Source organism: Mustela nigripes, chromosome 7 (assembly GCF_022355385.1).
Source record: "Mustela nigripes isolate SB6536 chromosome 7, MUSNIG.SB6536, whole genome shotgun sequence".
NCBI classification, from domain to species: Eukaryota; Metazoa; Chordata; class Mammalia; order Carnivora; family Mustelidae; genus Mustela; species Mustela nigripes.
The window spans coordinates 119,599,335-119,627,327 of record NC_081563.1 but is presented as its reverse complement, the minus strand read 5'-3'; the positions used below and the strand labels follow the sequence as shown (position 1 = coordinate 119,627,327).

Below are 27,993 nucleotides of genomic sequence, written 5' to 3'. Positions count from 1 at the left end.
TACCCTCACAGAGCCTTCATTACCATTCCTGGCATTTTATAACTCAGGATACATTCTAAAGTGTTTTTACGGTCACCTCCAGTCAAGATGGCATTGAATTCATGCTTTAAAAATAACCTGCTGCTCAACCAGAACCCTCAGACATTGCAGATGGAAATGCAAAATGGTGCGACCACCTTGAAAACCAGTTTGGAAGTTTCTTGTAAAGCCCAACATATGCTTAGCTTACCGCCCAGTAATCCCAGTCTTACATATTTACCTGAGAGAAATGAAAACACGTGTACACAAAGATTTGGATATGAATGTATGTGGACAATTTTTATATAATAACCTCAAACTAGAAACAGTGCAAATGTTCATCAGTAGAAGGATGGGTAAACCGATTGTGATAAACCCACAAACAAAATACTACTCAACGGTACGAAGGAATGAAGTATCGGTGTATATAATATGAGTAAATCTCAGAATCGTTTTGCTTAGTGAGAGAAGCCAAACACAGAAGAGTATCTACTGTCTGATTCAATTTATTTGAAATTGTAGAAAAGGTGAAACTAATCTACAGATAGAAAGCAGATCAGTGATGACCTGGGCTGGGATTTGGGGAAGAGGATTGATAGTCAAGGGGCACAAGGGAAGTTTGGCTGGGGGTGATGGAAGTATTCTTTTCTTGATTATAATGGTGATTACATGATTATGGATTTATCAAAACTCATTGACTTTTACACTTCACATTGGTGCTATTATTGGGTATAAATCATACTTCAATAAAACTGATGTAGGAAAGATTAACCACATTGTCCATGAATTAGTGGGGAAAACATAACCTCTGTTTGTACACTACAATAATATATAAATAATGTTTTAAAAATAAAATCACATAGACACATTCACAAATATGCTAAGCTTCTCTTTGGGGTGGAAAGAGATGAGAAATACAAAGTAAATGGAGGCTGAAACCTCAGATCCTCCAGACTCAGGTTCCAGAAGTGACTAGGAATTCAAGTCCTGAAGAGTAAATGGGACCACATAGATTCTTTGAGACCTGGAGGCCTAGCATCAGACTCACTGCTTAAAACTATATCTTGGGTAATGAGGGCACAGATGCAGATCTGGAAAGTGGGACCTGAGCTAAATCACCCTGACTCAGTAATCTTTTCTGTGACATCTCTGATATGACCCAAAACTAGGAATCTTGAGCTACCTTTAGGAAGCTTGGTTTGGGTAGGGTCCCAAGGGTCTGGGTTTAGACAAGGACAAAGAAAGAGAATGGACAGAAATATTCCTCTTAAATATAAGCCTGTGAAGAAAACTGACAATGAGACCAGCAGTAAACTCAACTCTTAACGAATGGATTCATTTGTGATATGTGCAAATGTTAGAGCAATCTGGCAATGACTCTAAAATAAGTTTAAGACTTTAATAAAGGTAAAAGAAGGAATGACTTCCTTTCCTATAGAAAGGAAAAAGTTGTGAAGTAAAACAGAATTAACTATTTTTTTAAGATTTTTAAAATTTATTTCAGAGAGAGAAGGCATGCCTCTATTGTGAGGGGGTTGGGGAGAGCAGAGGGAGATAGAGAGGGAGAGGGAGAGAATCTCCAGCAGACTCCACACTGAGCATGGAGCCCACAGAGGGCTCAATCCTATGCCCCTGAGATCATGACCTGAGCCAAAACCAGCAGTCAGATGCTTAACCAACTGAGCGACCCAGGTGCCCCAAAACAGAATTAACTATTTTTTAAAATTTATTTATTTGACAGAGATCACAAGTAGGCAGAGAGGTAGGCACAGAGAGGAGGAAGCAGGCTCCCTGCTGAGCAGAGAGCCCAATGCGGGGCTCGAACCCAGGACGCTGGGATCATGACCTAAGCCGAAGGCGGAGGCTTTAACCCACTGAGCCACCCAGGCACCCCCAGAATTAACTATTGATGTGAAAAAGAAACAATGAGAAATATTAAAAATGAAAAGTATCATTATTGAAATGAATTCAAATGGAATAAACTCTAATCAGACACATTTGAAGAGACAATTAGTGAATTGATAAATATTCCTGAGTAATTCACTCAAAGAGAGAGAGAAAGAAATGGAAAATATGAAAGATCAGTTAAGACATAGTAAATAGATTGAAAGATTCCAATGTATGTGTAATAGAAATTCTAAAAGGACAGAATAAAGGATGTAATGGAGTTACAATATTTAAGATATGGTGACTGAGAGTATCTCAGAACCGAAAAGAATGTCCTCAGATGAAAAATACACACTAATGGTTAAAATAGGATAGTAAAAAATAAATCTCAAAAAAAAAAAAAATCTCAACCAGAAAAATTACAATGATAGAGCAAAGTGTCAAAGATAAAAAGAAAAATCTTAAGAGTTACAAAAGAATAAAGACAAATTACTTATGAAAGAATGCCAATTGAACTGACAGCAGATTTCTCATCAACAGCAATGGATGACAGAGGTGAGAGAGTAATATCGTAAACATGCAGAGGGAAAACAATCCAGGGTGCCTGCATGACTCAGAAGGTTAAGTGTCTGCCGTTGGCTCAGGTCATGATCCCAGGGTCCTGGGATCAAAACCCAAGTCAGGCTCCCAGCTCAGCAGGAAGCTGGCTTTTCCCTCTCCCCCTGCTCATGCTCTTGCACTCTCTCTCTCCCTCAAATAAATAAATAAAATATTTTTTTTAAAAAAGAAAAACATTTAAAAAAAAAAAAGAAAAAGAAAAGCATAATCAACCTCTCTCAATACACAGCTAGAGGAACATTGAAAAAGAAGAGCAAATTACAACTTGTTCAGACTTTCATAGATTAATAGAGTTTACCACCCATACCCTCATTGAAAGGATTAATAGAGCCTGTACTTCAGCAAAACAGAAAGTGAAAGAAGAAAATCACGGAGTCAGAAATTGGACAACTATATTGGTAAATATTAATTTCTGATCATATAATATTAATTTTTGTGAAAAACAGTATAATTAAAATTCTAGACAATAACAAGGAAGATGGGGGTGCAGGGCAGTTCAACTGGTAGTTACATTGTGTTAAAGGGGTTGTCCTTTTTATTTTTTTAAGATTTTATTTATTTGACACAGAGAGAGAGACATCACAAGTAGGCAGAGAGGAATGGGGAAGCATGTTCCCCACTGAGCAGAGAGCCCAATGTGGGGCTCGATCCCAGGACCCTGAGACCATGACCTGAGAGGAAGGCAGAAGCTCAACCCGCTGAGCCACCCAGGTGCCCCTAAAGGGGTTGTCTTGACAGGAAAATAGAGATACTGAATAACTTTAGACTGTTAAGAAAACACATAGTTAATGGGGCGCCTGGGTGCCCCATGGCTCAGTGGGTTAAGCCTCTGCCTTCGGCTCAGGTCATGATTCAAGGGTCCTGGGATCAAGCCCCACATCTGGCTTTCTTCTCAGCAGGGAGTCTGCTTCCCCTGCCCCCCTGCCTGCCTCTCTACTTGTGATCTCTATCTGTCAAATAAATAAATAAAATCTTAAAACAAAACAAAACACATAGTTAAATAAGTATGTTAAAACGAAAATAAAATCACTAAAAGAAAAATGACTTATAGCCTTCAAATAAGTGGGGAGGAAAAGGGATGGAGTTCTAAAGTCATCAAAAGTCAAGAAAGAAGAAAAAAAATTAAACTAACCACATATGCTCTTCACCCTGCCTCCCCCCACCAAATCTCATGGTAATAGGAAAAACACAAATAACACACACACAAAATAAGATGGCAGAAAAGAAATCCAAATAAATCAGTAATCACAATAAATGTAAGTGGACTAAACTTAGCTATTAAAGACAGAGACTACCAGATGAATTTTTTTTTTTTTAATCAAAATCCGGCTATAAGTAAGCTCTGTATAAGAGATACTATACCTAAGACAAGGACACACAAATGTTCCAAGCAGACAGAAAAAGATCTCCCAGGCAAATACTAACCAATGAAAACTGGTCTAACAATGGTTAATATCAAGCCAAATAGAATATAATGCCAAAAGCACTGCTAAGGATAAAGTGAGTCATTATATCCATGATGAAACCAAGAATCCCATCAAGAAGGTGAAAACTCGTGAACATAACACCTTCCCTAGAATTTGAATGGAATCCTTTTTCAGCTACACTTATTCAAAGATTGATGGTTCATTAAATGCAATCTTTGAGCAGGCTTAGGTCCCTTAATGTGGAAAGAGATGAGGCATGAGGACAATGGGAGATTAAAAAATGAGGTTGCTTACTAAATTATTAACCATAAAGCTATGGGCTAAATCAACATAACTGCAACTAGAACAATAAAGGCCTCGCACACCCTCAATCACTTGTGGTGCATTTGCATATTATATGAGAACGTTTAAGTAACTGTAGCCTAGAAAATGGTCTTTATTAAAATGTGCCCACAGTTAACACTTTCAGAAACGAAACTCATGTGGCTCCAAATGCAACCCAGCAAGCCTAAGTCACTCTTTGCGGGCAGGAGTGGACACAGTGAAAGGGCTGAGTTGTGGGTGAAGGAGATATTGCAGGCTCAAGAAAGCTGGGGCATTTGACAAAAATCACATTTGACAACCTTGTAGACAAGAAAGATGAATGAGCTGGACGAGGCACAATTAGGTAAATTTATCTTGGGCCCCAAAGGACAGCTGATTAATGGATGCTATAAAACAGGAGGAGAGTTCTTCATTGTAGAGTTCTGTAAGCCAGGCTCAAATCCTGGTTCCCTCATTTATTGACCAGCTAGGTGACCTTGGGAATTTTTTTATTTCTCTGAATATTAATCTCCGTAGAGAGAGATACTGCCCATTTCAAGGATTATTGTTGTTTTGTTTTCAAGGATTATTGTAAAAATGAAAGGGAATGGGGTGCCTGGGTGGCTCAGTGGGTTGAGCCTCTACCTTCGGCTCAGGTTATGATCTCAGGGTCCTGGGCTTGAGCCCCATATTGGGCTCTCTGCTCAGAAGGGAGCCTGCTCCCCCCCCCCATCCTGCCTACTTGTGATCTCTCTCTCTCTCTCTGTCACATCAATAGAATCTTTAAAAATAAAAAAAGAATGAAATGGGATAACTCATTAACGCACTCGACACATAATAAGCACTCAAGTGATGCTTCCCATTCTCTAGAATATGGAGACAGTTTAGGAGCCCTCTGTATGATAAAAATTTCAGATTTCTGGTGGCTTGGAGTTCAACGGTATAAAACAGCAGTTTATATATTGGGCTACAGTAGCAGGAGCATACTGTCGATATTGAGAGAGGTGATAGTTCTGCGTAATACTAGTCAGACCCGTGGCACCTGGGTGGCTCAGTGGGTTAAAGCCTCTGCCTTCAGCTTAGGTCATGATCCCAGAGTCCTGGAATTGAGCCCCGAGTTGGGCTCTCTGCTTGTCACGGAGCCTGCTTCCTCCTCTCTCTCTGCTTGCCTCTCTGCCTACTTGTGATCTCTGTCTGTCAAATAAATAAATGAAATCTTTAAAAAACAAAACAAAACAAAAAAAAAACCTCAAACTAGTCAGACCCCAGCTTGAGTAGTGGTTTCTTCTGGGGAAGCCATGCTTTTATAGGGACCTAGAACAGTGGTTCTCAAACTGTGGTCCCCAAGACAAGCAGCATCAGCGGGATAAGGGAATTTGTTAGAAAAGCAAATTATGGGGACACTCTCCAGCCTTCCTGAATCTGAAACTCTCAGAGTGGGACTTTGAAAGGTGTGTTTTTTTTTTTTTAAAGATTTTATTTATTTATTTGACAGAGAGAAATCACAAGTAGTCGGAGAGGCAGGCAGAGAGAGAGAGAGAGGGAAGCAGGCTCCCTGCTGAGCAGAGAGCCCAATGCGGGACTCGATCCCAGGACCCTGAGATCAAGACCTGAGCCGAAGGCAGCGGCCTAACCCACTGAGCCACCCAGGCGCCCCTGAAAGGTGTGTTTTAACAAGCTAATCTTAACAAACAGCATGATTCCGATGCATGCTGAAGTTTGAGAACCACTGACCTAGATCGACATACATTTTAGGGGTAGATACAGATCTCAAAACCATGTCTCCTGAGAACAGTTGAAGGACCTGAAGATGTTCAGCCTTTATTTAGATTGGGGCCAATCTAAATAAAGGTCAGAAAGAACGAAGGAGCTGACTTGTTTCTCCCTGTCTCTCCAATGATGGTCCTCATCAAGCATGGAAAATATGAGGGAACACAAATAATGGTAGGTTAAAGAAAGTGTTTTTGTCTGCAAGTCATTGACAAGTGACACAACTGGCCTAAATCATAAGAGACTTATTCACCTATGACAGGAATCCAGGGATAGGGAAGTTCTTATCTAACTAATAGACCAGATCAACCACATTCTCAAAGACCCAGGCTTTTCCCGACAGTTTCTTCTACATCTCAAGTGGATCAGCCACTCTCCACATGGTTGCCCCACGGAGGAAGAAATTCCCAAGCACACACGTTTAGACACTAAGAAGCAGAGGAAGCAAGTATGACTTCCTTGTACCTCCTTTGAAGAAACCTTTCCCAACAGGGGCTCCACTGTCCCTTCAGCAGATGTCCCTCAAATTTCATTGTGAAGGTAACACACCAGGTCACATGACACTTCCTAAGCTAATCCCCAGCTAGCTTAGATAACAGAATTGCCAGCGTTGGCTTAGACCAGGGTTCATCCACCTCTTCTGTGCCGTGGACCCCTTGGGCAGTCTGGAGAAACCTATGGACCCTTTCTCAGAAGACTGTTTTTGACTGCATAAAATAAAATGATGGGATTACAAAGGAAACCAATGATATTGAAATACAGTTTCTGAAATATATTTTTGAAAACGTGTGGTAGAGGAATAAACTCGCTTCTTTATTAGTGCATTAAATAACAAATTCTAGCAGCCGATCTAATAACAACCATAATTTCAAAGTAGTGATGAGTGTGAACAATGTTCCGAGATACTGTAATAACTTCTGTGATATGAAAACATTTGTGATTCCTACTGGGGACAAAGTCACAAAGTTACGGCTAACTGTGGTTTGTTGCTTATGTTCATAGCAGGAGGAAATGCTAAATTTCCGTTGGAGGGTAGTGAAGATGAGATCGATTATTACTTTCCCCCCATGCAAGTCTGTGAATCCCATGCACACTGTCCACAGACCCCTCACTGGGGTGAGCTGTGGACTCCCCGTGAAGTGCCCCTCGCTTAGATTAATCAAGATTCACACGGTAGGGCTGGGAGTGGGCAAGTCTTCACCGAGACAAGTGGCCTCAGACAAGTGTGGATTCCTAAGCTAAATCACGGCCAAGTCAAGCAAAACAGGAAGTGGGACTGGGGAGGGGATGGCGGAGCATCGTGGCAGAAGAGTGAGATGGCTATGGCTCCAGTGTTCCCTCCACGTAGCACCGGGGACTCCTTCAGAAGGAGAACCTCCTCACCACCGCAGCGAGAGACCTGGCAAGACCACTCGGACCCCACACGTGGCACATACCAGGATTCCCTTCATTTTATTTACTTAAAAAAAATTTTTTTTAAAAGATTTTATTTGTTTATTTGACAGAGAGAGAGATCACAAGTAGGCAGAGCATCGGGCAGAGAGAGAGGGGGAAGCAGACTCCCTGTTGAGCAGAAAGCCCGATGTGGAACTCCATCCCAGGACCCTGGGATCATGACCTGAGCCGAAGTCAGAGGTCCAACCCACTGAGCCACCCAAGTGCCCCCCGCTTTTTATTTACCTTTGTTTCCTCACTGGTTTTTGAAAAATATCTCTATGCATATCAAGTTATAGGTGGAACACTTGCCCTTTGCAAATATTCAGCCTACTGGGGTGTGTCCCTTTCATTCCACTCCTTAGAAGTGACCGCAGGTCTCAGCGTGGCGGGTGTCTTTTCAGACAACTTGCTAGCCACGCAGGGCATCCCAACAGCTCACAAGGGAGCCTGTGGGGAAGCTTGTGAGCAATGCAGATTCTTGGGAATGAAAGCAGCTTCAGTGTGCCAAATGCTGATTTCACGGTGTTCCCTTAAATTCCCCACCCCTCTCCGTTTTTTAAGTTTGTCAGTGTTGTTTGGGGAGAACAGTTTGTTAAACTGCCTCAGACTGAAAGTGTAGATTTCTCTACCTGGTGCCGGTGATCTCCCACACACCTGAAAAACCTCAGGTGTGCCAAGCAGGTCCTAGAACCATAGCTAGAGACTCATCACCTGTAACGGCAAATCACTAGAAATAACTTAGCTGTCCATCCATAGGGGAGCCCTTAGGCTAACTGTGCTAGAGTATGCATCCATGTGCTGGAAGGCTCTTTGGTTAGCAGCCCCAGACCGCGCTGATGAGAAGCAAGGCCTGTTGCATGTGGGTGAGTGAAACAAACACCCACTCTTATATGAAAAGTTTTTGGTTTTTTTTTTTTTTTTAAGTTACGTGTGTCTATCTCTTTAAGGGATCATATGGTAAAATTTTTCTCAAACTACCATCCATTGGCCACCTCCCTTGGAATCCTATGGGGCATACAGATTCTTGGGCTCCACTCTGGAACTCCTGGGTCAGAATCTCCAGGGACGGAGCCCCCAAACCTGGGTTGCTCACAAGCTCCCCAGACTCAGAAGCCCGGGTTTGGGCAAAGTATGGGCCTGGGCGGGTAGGAGACCCCACTCACTTCCAGGGTCCCTGGTGGGGCTCTTGAGTCCCTCCCCCTTCCCTTGGACCAGGCCCCCATCATCCCCTGCCCCTGACCTCATTCCTTATTCAGGTGCCGGGATGATTTCAGAACTGACCCCGGCCCTCTTAGTTAGCTAATCACATAGCCAGCCCTTGTCAGGACTAGGAGCATAGTCAGTCCTGCCCTGAACCAGGAGGGCCAACCCCTGGGTTGAAACCTAGTGGCTACACTCTTACCTCCTAAGTTGGGGCATTCCTGCCTCATACTCTGAATCCTGGGGTAAAGGACCAAGAAGGGGAAACAGAAGTCTGTCCTTACTGTCAGTTAGCCATCCCCACCCTGCACAGGGCAGAAAGAGAAGCTCTGGGACAGGGTCAGCAGGGGAGCCCTGATAGGGGCACACACTGGGGGGCGGGGCAGGCATCCAGGGTGTGGAAGGGGTTGGGGCCAGAATTCAGGGCCTTGGAGACCAAGGGAGCTGGGGGCTAGAGATGCAAGAGTTTGGGAGCAGAGCGAGTGTAGGGGAGGATGTCCCTGGTCAGGGGTCTGGTGCCTCTCAGGATCATGAGAACCACCTGGGGTTACTAGCTACCGACATGGACAGAGATCTAAAGGCCAAGAGGGGGCTGGGGACATCCGAATTTATAACAAGCATACCACCTCTCCATTCTTACAACGCAGCACAAAGGGGACCATGGCCCACAACTAACCTGGGGGTGTGCAGAGGTTTACCTGGGATTCTAGAACAGGATGAGCTATAATTTATATGAACTTCCCTGCCCCAGGACTCATGTTTCTCTCCTGTCCTTGAGGGGGAGGGTACAACTTGGCTCTGGCTTCCATATAAAAGTCACAGCAATATTAATGGGAGCCAGAATCCCCTGGGGGCCTCCCATGTACCTGGTTGGGGCCCTCAGGCACGGAGCTATAGTTAGGAGTACCCTCCTTTCCCTCAACAGATTTACTGAGATATAATTCATTCACCTATCCAGTTCACCCAGGGAAAGTGTACAAGTCAGTGGTTTTTAGGATTTCCACGGAGTGGTGCGTCCATCACCACAATCAATTTTAGAGTATTTCAGTCACCCCAAAAAGAACCCCATACCTACCCATTAGCCGTCACTGTCCACTCTCTTCTCCCCTGGCCCTGGCAACCAGCAGTCTGCCTATTCCTATTCTGGACAGTTCATATAAATGGCATCATACACTGCGGGACCTTTTGTGTCTAGCTGCTTGCTCTTAGAATAATGTTTCCACGGTTCGTCTATGGAGTAGCGTGTGTCAGGACTGCGATCCTCTTTATGGCTGAGTAATATTCCAGCGTCTGGAGACATCACATTCTATCCACCTGTTCTTCAGTTGATGGGTACCTGGGTTGTTTCCACTTTTTGGCTATTATGCAAAAGGTTGCTGTGAGCATGCATGCACATGCTTTTGTGTGGACAAAGATTTTCAGATGTCTTGAGTATATACACAGGAGCGGAATTGCTGGGTCATGCAGTAACTCTCTGTTTACCATTCTGAGAAACCCAGACTATTTTCCTAAGTGGCTGCATCACGTTATAATCCCACCAGGAGAGCATGAGGGTCCCAGTTTGGCTCCATCTTTGCCAATGCTTGTTATTATCTGTCTCTTTGATTCTCGCCATCCTAGTGTGTGCCAAGAGGTAACTCAGGATTTTGATTTCTATCTCCCTGGGAGCCTCCCCATTTTACAGAAGAGGAAACTGAGGCTCAGAGATATGAAGAGCCTTGCTGGAGGTCCTGAGGATGTCCCTCTGCGTGTAGGGACAGTGTAGGTGGTGTTCGTGGTTCCTGTAGGTGCCAAGGAGGGATCAGCTGGGTGTGAGGGGCTCACCTGAGAGCCCCAGAAGTACACACCCTCAGGCAGATCCTCAGCAGGACCATGGTGGGTGGGACTCTTGCCAGGGATGAGCCAAGGGGGATCCGAACCCAGGGCATGATGGGAGAGGCAGTGAGGTTCAGTGGGTAGGGGAGCGATGGGGGGGCGGTCCAGTTGTGGCAGAGCAGAGTTCAACAACTGGGTGACCTTGAGCAAGCTACTTAAGCTCTCTGATGCTGTTTCCTCGAATATAAGAAGGTGCTGGCAATCCCTGTTGAGGGCAAATGGGATCCCTAATGGGTCTTAACTCACCCTCCCGCCCCAGAAACACACCCCGGAATCTCAGGGTCGCACGCGCTGGGAGACATGGGTGAGAATGCCCTCAGCAGTGTTGCTGAGCAGATGGGAACACACCTTCTTGTCAACAGTAGGAAGAATCAGTAAGTTAAGTTGTGGGATATACATGCACTCATAAAAATGGACAAATTACAGACACGCAACAACATGGATGGATGTCCCCAGCAGAGGGGTGAGTGCAGGGATGGATGGGCTGAGTCCATGCATAGAAAGGTCTAAATGATAGACAAAACTCAACTCCATTGCTAAAGATGATGTATATTTAGGTAGTAAAGCTGTAAAAAGCACATGAAAAATGTGCCTCCCAAGGAAGTCAGGGTGGTGATTCCTCTCTGAGAGGCAGGAGAGGGTGTGAGCAGGGAGACACACGGGCTGGGCTGGGGGCTTCTGTTCTGGAGTGCTGAGCTGCATAGGTGACAGGCTCACCTTGATCTGCTTTCTAAGGTATTTATTGAGCAAACAGTGTAAACATGTCTTATGCACTCCTCTGTGTGTGTATCTCAAAATCTAAGAATAAATCAAGCACCCGGTAGCTGGACAAAGACCGGTTTCCCTTCGCTCTCTATCTGTGCCCAGCCAACTTCTTGTTCTGTGCTGGGGTGGGGTGGGGCGCCCAGAGCAGGAGTGAGAAGCTGCTGAGTGAGGCCGGCCCCTCCCCCGCCACACTGCTCCAGACACAAATGTCCCAGAAAGACACGGCCCAGAGGTTTCTTGAAACCGCTTTATTCAGGTTGGCTGGTAGTCATGGATTGGATCATGTGTACAGGTTACCCACACACCCCTGGGCAGAGCCCTCGGCCTCTCCCACATCCCAACTCCATCACTGAGGGGCGGCCAGAGGTTTGAGCCAGTTCCCAGGGGGTGGTGGGCCCAAGAGAAATATTTACAAATTACCAGGGGGTGGGTGTCCCCCTAATCAGAATTGTGAGGGGATTGGTATTGGGGGTCCTTTGGCTCCCAGCAGCCCCAGGCCCTTGGGTGGGTGTGGCATGGGCCCCAGGAGGGGGCTGGGATATAGGGGGCTGGCAGAGGGGGGCTCCTGGGAGAGCCTCGAAGACCCTTGAAGGGGTCCTGCTGGTGCAAATCTCTGCATAGGGCCACTGGGTCAGAGGGGAAAGGCCCTCCTTCGGACTTGCCATGTGAAGGGGCAGATTCCTGGTTCCCCCACCTCTGTGGACAGTGGGACAGTGAGCTGTTTCTTAGGTATAAGGAAGTTGAATGTGAAGAACCCCCCGACCCAGGAGGCCGTGGGGTATCTCCCTCTCCTCCCAGGATGCCTGTGAGTGACCCTGTTCACAGGCCATGGGCAAGGAGATCCAGGCTCTCCTGGGGGCTCTGTGCCTCTGTTCTTCGCCAGGGTAGAGGCCCTAGTTCTGCTCAGAAGATTCCAGTCCAAATTCGGGGAGGGGCCGTAGTCCACACCCCCAGGTTCAAGCGGAGGATGATGGGGAAGGAGGGAGAGGAAAGCTGGGAGGCCCCGGCTCGGGACAGGACGGGGGACAAGCAAGCAAAGCAAAACACTGGACTCCACGGAAGCTGGTGACAGAGAGGCAGCCTGGCCCCGGCATGGTGCCCGCCCCAGCATTTGGGGTGGTCGTCCCCTTGGCGCACAGAGCCACCTTCTCCGAGCCAGGTCACCGCAGGGGTCTGAAAAGGAAGGGTTGGGCAGGGTTTACATGCTGAGCGAGGGAGTGGTGGGCAGAGGGCCGACGTGGTGGCCACAGGCAGTCTTGGGGATGGGGAGGCAGCTGGACCCAGGCAGTCCCGTCCCCAGCGGTCCAGCGGCTCCTCATGCACTCTGTACAGCTGTAGGTAGGGGCGTGGGGCAGGTGGGTGGCCGGGTAGGCATCAGTCTAGAGGCTGCAGGCCTCCTCCTCCACAGAACGCTTCCGCAGCTCCTTGCCTGGCTTCGGCGGGGGCGGGGCGGGCGCGGCAGGTGGGGCTTCCGGCAGGTGCAGAACCGAGTTCTCTCCGGGCTGCACCCGAAGGTAGGCCTTGACCTTGTGGTGCCGGGCCTTGCCGTCACTGAAGTCGATGACACGGCACTCGTAGGTGCCTTCGTCTGTGGGCTTCACCCTTGACAGACGCAATTTGTGGGAGATGTTGCTGCCCACCACCTTGACCACCTGGGGAGGGGGAGAGAGAGACCATGACCTGGCCATCAGGCAGCAGCTGGGAAGATGGAGAGCATTGGTTCTGGGAGCCCACTTGTAGCTCAGGGGCCCCAGAGACACTCCCACAACGGCACTGAGAGGCTTGCGGGAAAGTGAGTCAAATAGCAAAAAAAGCAGAAACCACTTCAGTGTCCATCAACAGCACGAATAAGTAGGCGGTGGTTGATTGCATGAACTACTGCCCAACAGTTAAAAAGCCTCAGCTAGAGCTGGGCTCCCAGACACGCGGACGCGGGGAGGAAGATCTCACGGCACAGCCCCTGCGGGGCCAGGCCGTTTCTGTAAACAAACGCATAAAAACACTCGGTCCTGGCTTTGGAGACATGTGTGTGCAAGTGTGGAAACAGACTGGAGGGAATGCGGGAGTCCCAGAACAGGAGCTGAGTCTGGGCTGGAGCCTGGGGGAGGGCCGGGGAGCCGCGGGACATAGCAGGGTCAAGTCTCAGCTTTGTGTGAAAGGTCCTACTGCCTCAAACACAAAACACACAAAAAAGAAGGCTGACCGCAAACATATCAGCATGCTAATAACCTCACACCGTTCTCAGGGATCAAGAGTGTCTGTGCTAGTTGTCTTTGTACTTTGGCTCTTTGCTTCTTTATTTATTTGATTAGGTTTTTACATTTTTATTTTAAAACTGAAATATACCTTGGAGGCAGTAAAGAACATAGAGTTTGATGGAATTGTATCCATGCACACCTGTGGGACCGCTGCCCAAAGCAAAGCATGGGACACTCAGAACCTTCTAGAGCCCACCCTTGTGGCTCTTCCTCATCAACACCCCACCCACCCTGACTTTTGTCACTCCAGACTAGTTGGGTCTGTTCTTGAACTCTTTTGTTTGTGGCCACTTTCTCAAAAGGGAATATTAGTGAGGCTGCTCCGTGTTGTTTGCCCAAAACTCTGTGCTTTTTCAATGCTGAGTAATATTCCATCGGAGAAATAGCCCACAATTTGTTTATCCAGCCACCTGGGTGGGCACGTGTGGGTGGTTTCCAGATCAGAGCTCTTAAGAACAAACCTGCAGTGATTATAATGCTAAAAGTTTTTCTTCAATGAAAAGAGAAGAGGCAATTGGCCAGTTTTATAAGATACATGGCTGGGGAAGCCCGGGGAAGGGCACAGGGGACTCTGTGATCTATCATTGTAACTTCCTGTGAGTCCGCAATTCAACGTAGGAAGTTAGAAAGTGGGAAGGGAGGTGGTGGGCCTGGAGAGGAAAGGTGGGAAGAGGCTTCCATCCTTCCCTGGCCCCTTCTTATTTGCCACTGAAAGGAGACCCCCCGCCCCCGCCTCCTGCAGCCCATGCCCTGCCCACACAGAATGGGGAGATCGGTCCCCAAGCCCATGTCCCTGACCTCACCACCTGCCTCCCCACCTGGCATTACTGTAGGCTTTCCAGGCCCAGGCTGGAGCTGACTGGGTGTCAGCCCTCCAGCCCCAGCCCTGAGTGGGGGGCGGGCATAGAAAATCAGCTGTCGGATTCTTGCCGCAAGCCCCAGGTCTCGGAGGGTTGGTCCCTGCAGGTCACCCTTGCCATGAAGAGGCCGGGATGCAAAAGAGGACAGTCTTCACATCTGCAGTGCGGGGCACATGCACACTTGACTTACAATATCTCACTGACCTGCTCGGACCTCCGGGCTTCTTTCAACTCCTCCAAACGCCAAGCTCTTTCTGATCTCATGACCTTTGCGCGTGCTGGTCTCTCTGCCCTGGTGCTCTTCCCCACCTGTCTTCACCTGTTTGACTCCTGTTCATTTTCAACATCACCTCCTCCAAGAAGCCCTCCATCACAACCCCCTGTTTAACTTCTTCATAGCAGTCATTACAGTTTGAGAACCAATTGTCTTGTCTGTCGACTTGCTTTTTGTTTCTCTCCCTGGCCAAACTATAAACACCATGAAGGCAGGGAAGATATCAATTTTGTTCATCTCAGTGACCCTCCAGGGCCTTGTGCCCTATAAATGACAGCGACAACATTTGTTGAATGAGTAGATTCCCTCTAGGTCCTTCTCCTTCCATGTGAAGTGGTACCCAGATATCGTGCTTTCTAACTTGAGGTCACGTACACATGACTATACCCACTTTACAGATGAGGAAATGAAGTCTCGGAAAAGAGGAGAGGCTTCCTGCGGGCAGTGAGTCAGCGAAGGGCAGAGCTGGGAACTAAACCCAGGCCTGACTCCATGCATGCTATGCCTCCAAATAGTATGACCGGTTCATCCCTGGTCACCCAGGCTGGCAGGGTCAGAGGAGGCATGTCCCAGGCTCCAGAAGGGAAGAGGAAAAGTAGGTGAGCAGCGGCAAGGAGCCTGCCCGTCTGAGACCTCCAGCTGGCCATCACTTCCACGAAGCAGAAAAACTGTGGGCTTCTGGTGGAGCAGGAGGCATGAGGTGGGACACAGGCAGAGCTCCCGGAAGGAAGCAGCGGGAGGCTCCCCCCAGCCGCCCCTCTCGGCGTGGGGCTAAGGAGGACCAGCCTCCCCTGCCCAGCCATGGGATTGGCCCGGCTGGAGGCCACAGGCCCTGCTGATTCCATCACCTCTGACCAAGGGCACAGGGAGGCCCCGTGGCCCTGCCATGCTCTCAGGCGAGTTAGGAGATGCTGTTGCAAATGCACAGCGGGGAGCGAATTACCTCAACATCTGTTTCCCTCACGGATATTAATTATCCTTCATTTGTCAACCCTACAAGGCGCTAATGGAGTAATAATGCGAAGCACTGGGAGAAGCCGCTGCTAGGGAGGGAGCACCAGACGCAGCCCACCCCTCCTGCTCCAGACCCCAGGCGAGGCCCTCCCCTGACAGTCTGCACCCCACCCCCACCCCCTGACCCTGTTGCCCCCTCACCAGCAGACAAGGTGGCCCTCAGGAGAGGGGAGGAGGGAGTCAGGGAGGGAGCTGGGAGGCTGTGTCTGGCCTGACTAGTCATCAGCACCCAGGCTCCCCGGATGCGTTCTTCCTGCACGTGGTGGACATTCAGCAGACGCCCGCTCTAAGCTGGGTGCTGGGTCACTGCTGGGAATCAGCCAGACCCCAGCAACGCTGCATGGACTCACAGAGAGCCAGACCCCACGCTGAACCGGTACTTCGGGAAGAGTCAAGCATGAGACACGGCTCTCTCCGGCCCTGGTGTCTATCCCCTGAAGCACCATCGAGAAGGCAAAGAAAAAACCCACAGCAGCCGTAACAGCAACACAGGCAGCCGGTGTTTACCGAGCCCTCGATCGCGGAGAGGTAATGGGCTAAAAGCTTCATACATCTTTTTTAAGTCCTGCAATCACCCTGTGTTATAGGCCCTGCCAGGATACCCTTTGTATGGTGGGTCAGGAAACTGAGGCTCAGAGAGGTAAAGTACTGGGCCCAAGGCTACCCAGCTGGGGACAAAGATATCTGGGGCACCTCCCATGACCAATAAACCACAGGGCTACCTTTCACTCCCTCCTACCTCCTTCCCCAGCTCCCCAGCCTTCCTTGTCTTGGGGGAGCCCGGCCCATCCTCAGAGGCATATTCAGTGGGAGGGCGGCATCCTACGCCAGCTTCTTGGATGGGAAAGGAGCAGCCTCTTGGATTTCCTCATTCACACACTGCGTGGAAAACTCTATGGCCCAGCTGTCCAGGAAGACCGGAGAGGCCAGGAGGAGAGGAGACCCCGCACCGAGGTCTGGCTTTAAATCATAATCACCTGGGCACAGGCATCGACAGGCCTTCGCGTGTAATTAAGCACCTAATTATGCTGAAAGAGACACGGCGAGTCCATGCCGTGACCAAGCCCAGCCTCCTCCCTGCTCATCCTGGACCCGGGCCTTTCTGGGCATGGCAGGGGCACCCCGGGGCCCTCAAGGTTGGGGTCTTTCCAGAGCCAGGCTGGAAGGAATAAGTCATGCTGATATATGTTCGTGGGGTCAGACCTCTTTGACATGTGGCCTTATGGCTGAGACTGCGAGAGACAGGGAAGGATGGTCCCTGCCCCAGGCCAGGACCTGCTCTGAGCTCTGCCACTCCCAGGCCTCCATCAGCAGCTTCCAGACACTTCCACCAGCCCTCCCTGCCCCACACCATGTGTTCACAATCCAGCTCAGGGTCCCTCTGAATCTGCACCCCAGGAGGCCTCACCCACTCCAGCCAGACCCTTCCAAGTCATCTCTGCCCTTGCTCCTTGTGCACGCTGGCACAGTCTGATCCAGAATTCCGCGCTCTTCCTTCTCACCACCACCGGGCCCCTCTCTTCCCCTCCAGAGTCCAGCCCCCTTGCACCGACTAGGGACCCAGCTTCTCCCATCTGCTCATCATCCCAGCCTCCTCCCAGGCTCCCTAAAGCCACCGTGGTCCCTTCTGATCTGCTCTCCATGACAGCCAGACAGATCTTTACACATAGAAGTTTCATAAGAAGTTTTCACTCTAATAACCACTGTCATTCAGATAGCTGATCTCTAGGACTTCCCAGGGTACAAGGTGATCTCGGTACAGGGATGCGAGGTGCCGGCCCCACTGTGTCCTCAGCACTGCTGACTCGGATCCTTCCCAGGGTTACCGCTGCAGCCCCAACAGGCCACAGAGCCCTCCTATACCAGGCTCTGGGAAGTGGAAGGTATTTCCTCCCCCAGAGCCTGAGGTCCCACGGCACCCAGGACACCTCGCTAGTACGTGACATGAGCTCAGCTCCCATGGTGATTTTCAAAGTAGGTCCCAACAGTTTAAAATCAGGAGCTGTCCATCGTTATCAGGACTTTTAGAAGACAAGGAGTTATGGGGCCAAATTCCTGCCTGGCTCAGCTGGATCCTCCAGATACAGGGCCTGGGTTCTAGGCTCTCCCCATGAGCCACCTTGTGCCTTCAAGTCACCTGTATACATACGCATACAGGCATAGATGCATGGCGTGTTGGCAAGTCTGCATACCAAAATCTGTGTCTGGGTTTATACCACTGTTGGCCTGGGTGCCTGACAGTCATTCAGTTATTTATTGGGCACCTACTATGTCCCAGATGCTGTACTAGGCTCTGGAAATGTAACAATTACTCAGGCAGGTCCAGTCCTGGCCCCACGGAGTCTGGGGGTGACAGGGGACGGATATAAAACAAATTCACACATGGATGATTGCAGATAGAAATGCAGCCAGGACAGAAATGGGATGCCGGCTGAGCCACAGGGTTAAGGGAGGCATCCTGAGCTGAGCTCTGAAGGAAGAGAGGGGGACAGTTTTCTGGGTGGAGGAATTGCCCGTGCAAAGGCCAGGAGGTGGGCAGGAATGGGATGGTGGCAAAGCAGCCAGAGCTGGGAGGGGAGAGGGAGTTAGGTCAAGCAAGATGAGACAGCCCAGTGGGCAAGCAGAACGAGTTGAGCAGAGCCTTGAAGGCCATGGAGTAAAGTCTGAACCTTCTAGCCTGCAGGAAACCGGGCTGTGCATCTGTTTCCAGGTGTCGGCAGACTCCACGTCTGTGTATTTAAGAACTGCCGTGTGTGTGACACTGTCTGGACAAGGAGGTAGCCGATGCCTGTGTGTGAGTTTCCTCCCCAGACCCCCGGAGCCCCAGCTGGAGCAGGAATTGTGGGGGCTGCGGGTCGAGAGTGATTGCACCATCACGCGAGCACATTTATTTTATTTAACTAATTAGCATCTTCGCATTCCCCTCACGTGGGGCCTAGCAGCCTCGAATTCTAATCCTCTAAGTCCATTAGATTATTCTTCCCTTTGCCTGAGACACTCCTTAAACCCCAAACAAAATCCCAGGGGAGAGAGCTGCAGGCGTGTTAATGTATACACAGACCTCTACCCACCCAGGCTTAACCGCTGGGTGTCTGGGCAAGGAAGGGGGTATTGCCGATGGCTGTGCCCTTGGCAGAGGGTAAGGGGCAGGGGTGTAGGGGGAACTGCAGCTGTCCTAATCTGGAAGTGGCTGGAATTTCCAGACCCCAGCTGGGAAGGGCCTTGGGCAGACTGCACAAAAGTTGCTGTAAAGGCCCTTGTTCTCTAGTCTGCCCACCTCCTGTTCGGATGGTTGTAGGAGCCTCCCTGCCTCAGTTCTCCCATCTTCACTACCCAGCACGGAACCCCCTTTGCCTGCTGGGGCTCGGTCTTTGCGCTGTGACTTCTGCTCTGCGGCAAGGCTCTTCTGAACATCTGTGTCTCACTGGCCTTGGGGTCCGGAGCTCCCCCACAAACCCTTGAAAAATTGTGGAAGAATCAGCAGAGAAGAGTGAATTTGGAGGTCACTCCCTGCCCCATACTCACTCATACCCCTGTGGACACCTGCATTTCTGATGTTGTTAGTGGACTTACTAGCGACCTGGCGGACCTGATACCCCATGCACCGATCCAGTCCTCCTGCACAAAAACTGGCGCTCCCTGAGCCCCCTGGGTTCCCACATGAGGCCCCAGCAGAGTCTAGGGACAAGGAGCTCAAGCCCTGAAGACAGGTAGCTCAGACACATCATGGCAAATCTTTGAGCCCTCTAAGCCTCAGTTGCCCTACCTATAAAATGGGTGAATGCTTAGCTGTTCCCTACAGAGTTGTAGCAATGATAAAACAAGTGCATGTAGAAGACCTGGCCAATCCCAAAATCCTTCAGTTGTAGTTCTCAGCCCCAGGAGAACCTCATGTCCCATCTCAGCCCTGGGAGCCACATGACCCAAGTGACCGTGACATGACCCCAGTCAATCATGATGGGCCAAAAAAAGTCAGCTTGGTCCCATTAGACCCTGTTGGTTCCCCAAATTAAAAATGCTGCTGACAGAGCCACAAAGCATCCGGGCCACCCACAGCCTTGGTCGTGACAGGAGAGAATGTGTCTTCTCTCCCCCTGTCATTTTTTATGCCTGTCATTCAATGAACATGAAAAATCTGCATCTTTTAAAAAACAGAACGAAGCTGGTTTTTCCCCCCTTTCTTTTTTCTTCTCCATCTTCACACCCAAGCTCCCAGCTGAACTGGACCCTTTTTTTTTTTTTTTTTTAAATTACAGCTGTGTCCTCCATTAGAGCCCTTGCAAGAAGTCATTACCAAAACTCACACTTATTTTGGTGGCGTCCTTCCCTGTGTCTTCCTGCTGAGATGCTTTTAGCTGTCGGGAGGGAGCAGGAGGGGCAGAGAGAGCAGAGACAAGGCGTTAGCATCATGGGGCGGGAGCACGGACAATAGCTAAGATTGTAGCTTCCAGGAGGACGAGCGATGCTCAGGGGGTCCGGAGTTGGGCATGCCTCGGCTCTGTGTCACCTCGGGGTGGGCGTGGGGGGTGAGTGTGAGCCAAGGACGATGCAGAGGGTCCCTGTAAAGCTACGTGTGCTGTGCATTTAGATAGGTGGGGATCTGTGGGGGTGAGTGAATCTGCCTTCTGAGTCTGTTGGAATGTCTGTCTCTACACTTGGGTCTCTGTCTGTGAACGTGTTCGTTCCTAGGTGTATCATACCCGTGGTCGTGTGTTTGTGGCAAATCCCAACAGTGTCCTGCTCACACACTACTCCCTGCAGTCCGACCGCCCAAGCAGCCAACTGCAGAAAACCCACAGGCTCTCTGCCTCCGGGCTTCCTTGGACCCCCACCCTCCCAATCTGCCTAGTCCTCTGAGCCCCGTGAGGCAGACTGAGAGTGTTGGAGAGTCGACAGCCCCCAGGAGCAAGACAGAGTTTAATAGGTATTTGTGAGGGGCACCTGGGTGGCTCAGTGGGTTAAGCCTCTGCCTTCGGCTCAGGTCATGGTCTCAGGGTCCTGGGATCAAGCCCCGCATCGGGCTCCCTGCTCAGTGGGAAGCCTGCCTCTCCTTCTGCCTGCTGCTCCCCCTGCTTGTGTGCTCTCTCTCTCTCTCTCTCTAATACAGGCATACATAAAAATCTTTAATATGTATTTGTGAACAAATAGAGGCTATTTCATGAACACGCAAGCATATGTGAGCACGCCCATGTGTGCGCATGCAGGTGTGCGAATGTCCGTGCTCGTCGGGGAGCGAGCGGGCAGATAGGCACGTGCTCGTTCATTATCTGCATTTACCCCCGTGTAAGAATGGAAGGGACTTTGTTTGGGTTCCCCCAGAAGCAGACCTTGTGACAAAGATTCAAGTGCAACTGGTCTCCCCAGGAGGGGACCCCAGGGAGCATCAGGAGGGGAGTGGGCGGAAGGAAGTCAGTAGTGTGCGTGTTATCCAGCTGGGACCACCGTGGGCAGCCAGGACGGATTCCCACAGTTTCCTTCACCCTCCCCCACCGAGGGAGAGAATGTAGAACTCTCTTGTCACCCCGGCTTCGGGCGAGGCCGCTGGGGGATGCGGCCTCCAGCTCCGTCAGTCATTGCTGGGCTGCCTTGCAGGCCAGCGGGCTCTGTCACCCAGAGAAGATTCTGAGGCAGAGTGGCAGGGCTAGGGGTCGGTCGTGGGGTTGGTGGCAGGCGTGTGCACCTGGCACCAATAACATCCGCTCCAGGGAGGGCGTGTGCAATGATGGGGGTGCCTGCTGTGCCCGGAACCCTTGGCCTCAGTTTCCCCACCTGTACACTGATGGGAGGGCCTCTGTGCTCTTTGCAGGGCCCTCCATGCCGCCGCCACCCTGAGTGTTCAGCCTAGTTCTGCCTCCTGCTCAGAGCGCAGCAAAACGTCCGCACCCTGGAGGCCAGGGTGGTCCCAGCCCCGCTCAGGGGTCTCCCCAGGGGCTGTACCTGGTTCGAGGCCCATGCCTGCTTGTCCGTCCAGTCCCTGTGGCTCCGCACGTACCACCACTGGATCTCCAGCGAGTAGGAGGGCGAGCCGCTGCCGCGGAAGGAGCAGGCCATCTCCACGTCCTCGCCCGTCCGCGCCGTCATGTCGTGGGGCGTCTCTGTGAACAGGGCTGTGTGGAGAAGGGGGTGAGGAGTGGCTGGGGCTCAGGAAACAGCAAGGCCCGTCGGCGCTGGGCTGGCTGTTCGGGGAGAGGGTGGGAGCAGCCGGCTGGGAGTGGGAACGGCCCGGCTTCACGAGGGGCCCCTGGAGGAGCTCGGCGAGGCCGGACAAGGGTTGTGCGATAGCAGCTGGCAAGACATGGGTACGACGGGGCAGGTCCAGGGCCCTGAGGGTCCCACATGAGCTGGGTCTCTATCCCGGAGTCTGTGGATGCCACGGGAGACCCACGCAGGGCAGTGAGGGATCAGGGCAGGGCTGGGTTGGAAGGCGGGAGCAAGGAGACCTCGGAGGAGGCTGTGGTTTTCATCGATTCTTCCAGATTTTTCTAGTCACCCCCACTGGTCTCCCTTCCAGATTCTTCTCAACCCGAGGGCCCAGGAGCCAGTGCCGCAATTTTTGTAAAACCAAGTCAGACCAGGGGAAACCCCTGCTCAGAACCTGCTCTAACTCCCCACTGCCCCTGGGATAAAGCCCACCAGGCTGGGGTTCGGGGCCTGCCCACTGCCCCGTGCTCTCCTCTCTGTCCTGTGGGCATGCCTCGCTTTCCCCTCACTTTTGCCCTGACTGTGCCCAGTGCTGGGATGCTCTATCCTTGGTCTCTCTTTGCCCAGCTGGCTCCTTCAAGTCACTCAGGGCTCTAACATGACCCCTTTTGTCTTTGACCACCCAGAGCAGGAACCCCCTCACCCGACCTCCTGGCACCACCCCCCATCAGACCATATATCTGTTCACTGCATGCACTGCCTGCTGAGCTCCGTGAGAACAGGGACCTGGAGGGTTTGGGGCTGTGCAGTTCCCAGCACCCAGCAGGCTCTCCGTGACTAGATTGAACATTCTCCATCCTCTGAGGGCCCCCAGAGTGCGCTGGGAGCCACATCTGCCTCCTGTCCTCCACAAGGCCCAGCTCCCCAGGAAAATTCCGAGGCAGGTGGTCCCCCCTACCCCCCACCCAATGACCTAGCAGGAGCCCCGCCCCCCCCCCCCCCCCCACACACCACCAGGTAAATGAGAAAACAAATCCCCATTTAATGTGGCCCGTACCCCTCCCCGCCATATGTTCTGTCTCTCTTCTCTCCAAACAAATATTGTCCTGAGATGTAATGAGAATTCTTTCCTCTTCTCAGGAGAGATTATCTCGCCCTCGAAAGACGCCTGGCAACATGCAGGTCACCCGGGGAATGTGTGTCCATCAGTGCTCCCACCCCCGGCCCCTCCTGGATGCTTCAGCCTGCAGGGGGCCCGTCCTCCCCAGTGGCAGATGTGCCCCCAGCCAGTCCCAAGGGTCCCCCCTGTATGTCCCCTTCCCCGAGCAGCTTGGGGCGGGAGGAACAGGGGGCCCTGGGCTGGGAGGTGGGGGTCCTGCCCCGGGGGCCACTTGCCTCCTACCCCTCCCCAGGATTCTGAGGGCTTTGAAAGCATCAGGATGGACAAGAACCTCCGTCGGGAAGCTTCTGCTTTTTCTGCTCTACACGTGGGGTTTCCATGTGGAGCTTGACTCCAGGAACTGGTTTCTGGGCTAAGAGAAAGTTTGTGAGGTCCCTAACCCCTGAGGTTAAAGGTTTATGAGGCGCTTTCTGGAGGCTTCCCACATTCCGCGAGGCTGGGAAGGACTGGCCACCGTCCCATGGACACAGCCTGTTTAATGAGAATGGCTGAACTACTGAACACAAGCCCAGTGAGGTGCAAGGTGCCCTCACGTGCAGTCGATCTGAAAGTTGGGACTGTCCTTATTCCCACTGGGCAAGAGACAAAACCGGCCCATGCCCACTTTTCCCCGCTGGGTGCCCAGGCCCCAGAGTCATCCTCGACCCCCCTCACCCTCCCTTCTAGCCTACATTCAGTCTGCAGGGAGCCCTGGGGACGCCACCTCCTGCCCATAGCAGCGCAGTGGCCTCCCACTGGCCTCCCCACGGCCATCTGTCCTCCAGACAATATCTTTGCAACTGGTCAGTGAGAGTTACCTCCGCAAAACATAAACCGATGCCGACTCCTTCTTTCCTCAAAACTCTCCTACGGCGTCTACCATGAAAGGGAAGGGCTTCCATGTTTGGGTCCGTCCCCTCTGGTGTCAGCTTCTGCTTTTCCTCTGCTTATTCTGTTCCCGCCACCATGGCTTCCTGGCTGTTCTCTGAACATTCCAGTTGAGATCCTACCTCAGGACCTTTGCCCTTGCTTGGTATTCCCTTTGGCTGGAACACTTTCCCCTCGACCCCAGATTCCCACATCGCTCCCACCCTCCCCTGCTTCAGGACTCTGCTCAGACGTCACGTCCTCAAGGAGGCGTACCCTAACTACCTCATGTACATTACGTCTCTCGCCCAAACCCATGCTTCAAATTACTGTTCCCTTTTAAGACTTTATTGGTGCCGTCTGACAAACTTTCTGCAATGAGGAAAATGCTCAATATCGGAGCTAATCCAGAAACCACCAGGCACACATGTCTACTGAGCACCTGAAGTGTGGCTAGTGCAGATGAGGAACTGAATTTTAAATTTAATTTCATTTTAATTCATTTAAAGTTAAACAAATAGCCACTTGTAGGTAATGGCTACTGTACCAGACAGCACCGTGAAAACGCTTCTTTTGTGTTTATTGTCTGCTCTCCTGGGAGAAGGGACTGTCCCTGAGCCTGCCTTATTCACTGATATATCCTCAGCTCCTAGAACACTGCCTAGCACCTAGTAGGTGCTCAGTAAATACTTGCCGGGTGAACAAAAGGACAGATAAGACTGGGCGGTGGTGGAGCAGGGTCTAGAGCCAACAGGTCCCCACCTTGAGCATCCTAGGCCAGGCCCAGCCCCCGACACCTTCCCTGATGCCAACCTGCCAGCTCAGGTAGGACTGCAGGGGGCCATGGAGGCTCTGAGCCATCAGGAGGGACTGAGAGGGGATCACAGTGAGTGCTTGGCCCTTCTCCTGGAACAGCTGAATTTTGATCCAGACCCAGTGGCCTTTGTGAAGAGGGGAGGAGGAGAGTTGGATCCAAAGCTGCCAACTGTGAGACCTGGCTGGCTAAGGGACAGTGAGAGGGACACAGCTGTGACCTTCTCCAGGTGCAACTACTGAGCCACAGGAATCAGAATGTGCTCACCATTTTTCCTCCTGCACCTGGGTAAAAGGGGTCCAGGGCTGTAGGACAACAGATTAGGAAGGCCGGAGCCGGCCCTGGAACCCGGGCCTGTATGACTCCACCCCCCGCTTCTCCTCCCCTAGAGATGTGTGAGTGGAGGAAGCATGTCTGGCCAACAGGTATGTGGAGGGTCTCCTGGGTGGCAGGAAGGGCAGAAATGGGCTTTCCCTGGGTGGGAACTCCAACGGGGGACCTGGAGAAGGGCCAGGCCTTCATCCACCCTAGCTCAGCTTCCCCCGCCCACGGGCACCCCCAAACTGAAAACCCAATCCTAGACCACTGGTTCTTTTTACTGATGTATCAAGAAAGGCTCAGAGGGGGTGGGGTCTGGCCTGGCATCACACAGCAGCCAGGGGACAGCAAAGTCAGGTGCCAGGCCCTGAGTCCTTCACCAGGCCCTTTAACTCTCAAACACACTTGGGGGATGACCCCTTCACCCAGGGGGCACCTGTCCTCTCCCTTGTCCCAGTAATGGCCCTCTAGAGGGCGCTGTCCAACAGCCCAGAACGCAAGCCCAGAACTGCAGACACATGCAGAAATTGCCATTTTCTAGTAGCCACGTTTAAAAAGTTAAAAAGAAATTTTTTTAAACAGATGAAATTAATTTTAATCATGTATTTTATTTAACCCAAGATATCAAAAAAATTATTTCGACATGTAATAGAAATGATTAATGAGATATTTTACATTCGCTTTTGCTCTAAGTCTTAGAAATCCAGCATGAATTGGACACGATTACAGTACATCTCAATTTCAACAAGCCACATTCCCAGTGTTCAGCTGTCACAGGGGCGGGGCGCGTGTTGGCAGGTGAATCCTTCCTCCCCATCACACGTCCCCATTGCTCAAGAGAGGCAGCCAAGGCCCAGTGCAGGGCAATGACCCTTCCAAGACCACACAGCGGAGTTAGGATTTGAACCCAGGCCTGTCTGACACCCACGGCCATGTTCTTTCCGGGGTATTTAAACTCTGTCTGGCTGCAGAGGTCTTTCTTAAAAAGTAACAGTCTAAGATGGTCAGCCTTATAGGGTCCTGTGGGGCAGGCTGGGGTACACAAAGACTTGGAAAAAGCATAGAGGAGGCATTTCACCCCTAAGGCAATCAGGGAAGACTTCTCAAAGGAGGTGCTGTGCTCCCTGCCCACCCACCCCAGCTCCAGGTGGGGACATGGTTTGGGGCCAAGAGTGGGGAAGGGCTTTGGGGAGGAGGCAGGATAGAAATCTGGCTGCAAGGACTTCTGGAGCCAGGTGAGTCATCTGTGTGTGCAGAAACCAGCTCCCTCCCCCCACCAAAGTAGACTCTTGTCCCAGGGTCTCTCTGGTCCCCTCAGATCCTGCTAGGAACTGCTTAGTTGGGATGGGGGAGGGCCCTCAGGATCCCGTTGTCTCCCAAATCAGTGATAATAGGGGCGACGTGTCTGCAAGACAAGTGGGGAATGAGGTTCCAGGCATTTGAGGGCATAACCCGAGTCTCCCTGTCCCCGGGCCTGTCCCAAGGAGCCCCTGATGGAGAAGCGGCGTATGCCAATGAGCATCCGGGCCACAGGGCTGGAACCAGGGATGGAGGACTGAACCTCTTTCTGCCAACGGAAAGGGCCGTGTGGTCTAGGGAGTATCTCTCCCCTGTTCTGAGCCTCAGTTTGCTCCTCTGTTCAATGGGGGTGGGTGCTGAAGATCCGAGAACCCCACCAGCTCAGACAATCTGGGGGAGAAGGTGATGTACTAAGAGCAGTGTCCTGGGCACTGGGAAGGGGAGGGGTCACTGCTACTTGGGGGAGGAGGAGCATGTCAGCCGGGCCCTGAGATGGGTGAATCCTGATAGGCGGAGGCAAGGAGAAAAGAAATGGTGTGAGCCAAGGCAAGGGGGAGGGAACTCCAGGAAGCTTTCTCATTATTTTTAAAAAGAATCCATACCATTTATGAAGCATCTACTACATGCCTAGCACTATGCAGGCACTATCTCTAAGACTCTCTAATCTGCTAATCCCCATCCGACAGATGAGGAAAATGAGGCTCAAAAAGGAGGCAGGACTTGTCCGAGTTCACACAGAGCTGGGTTTTGAACCTGGGTCTGACCAGCAGTTGGGGCCAAGCCCCGGGGCTCCATCAGCCCCCATCAGGATTTAGTCCAAATTATCAGGAAAAGGTCAGCCACCAGGCTCCACACCTCTACATCCCACTTGCATACCTCCAGAGATGGGGAGCTCAGCTCCTCACACCTCCACTAGAAGCAGGCAGCTCTAACCACCAGCAAGAGGTTCTTACTCCCTGTCCCAGGTCTGTGAGAAAGGGTACCCCATCAACACCAGAAACTGGAAGGCGGCCCGCACTAAGTTTGAGGATGATGATGGCACGGTAATAACGTCGAAGAAATACAGAGTACTTGTGTCAGGCACTGTGCGAAGCTCTGCACGGACATTTGTCCCCACCAAAATGTCCCCACCACGATGCTGTGGGGGCGGGGGGATCATTATTATCCCCATTGTTCAGGTGGGGAAGCTGAGGCCCAGAGAGGTTAAGGATTTGCCCAAGGCCACAGAGAAAGCAGTTGCATTTGAACCCAGTTCCAGAGCACTTAAGTGTGGAGCCCATAACTTCTAGACCTTGCTCCAGCGGCCCCTCTTGCTATCCCCTGCCCTATGTCCTTCCCTTCAGCCACCCAGACCAACCCCCCCCATACCCCGCCCATCTCCAGTTAGCATCCCTGCTGAGCTTGGGACATAAAATCCATCTCTTCTCTTTGACATCCCCCTGTCCTGAGCCCTGCCCCCCTGCTCAGGTAACTCCCCATAGCCGTCTCAGGGGAGGCTGGTATAATTATAGATTTTTGAGAAGGAAGCAATTGCGTTCTCCTGCCCCAGGGCCTGAGCAGGGCTGAGCTTGCTGGGAAGACAATTAAAACCGATGTCCACAAATTAGGATTCTGCAAGAGAAGGAGAAAGGGGCTTGATTGAATGCAACTTCTTCTTCCTTTCTGCTTTTAATTGGGGGAGCAATGTAG

The 27,993-nt window shown here is 51.1% G+C and overlaps 1 protein-coding gene across 1 annotated transcript in view; it reads right to left on the bottom strand.

Moving 5' to 3' along the window:
* Positions 1-11,516: 11,516 nt before the first annotated feature.
* The window catches only part of VSTM2L (V-set and transmembrane domain containing 2 like), a 34,216-nt gene continuing 17,739 nt past the window's right edge, over positions 11,517-27,993 (bottom strand). Inside the window, exons 2-4 of the mRNA XM_059407976.1 lie at positions 21,644-21,813; positions 20,011-20,061; positions 11,517-12,952 (exon numbers count right to left, since the gene is read on the bottom strand). Coding sequence (XP_059263959.1) covers positions 12,680-12,952; positions 20,011-20,061; positions 21,644-21,813 — 494 coding nt within the window. The 3' untranslated portion in view covers positions 11,517-12,679. The remainder of the gene's footprint in view (positions 12,953-20,010; positions 20,062-21,643; positions 21,814-27,993) is intronic.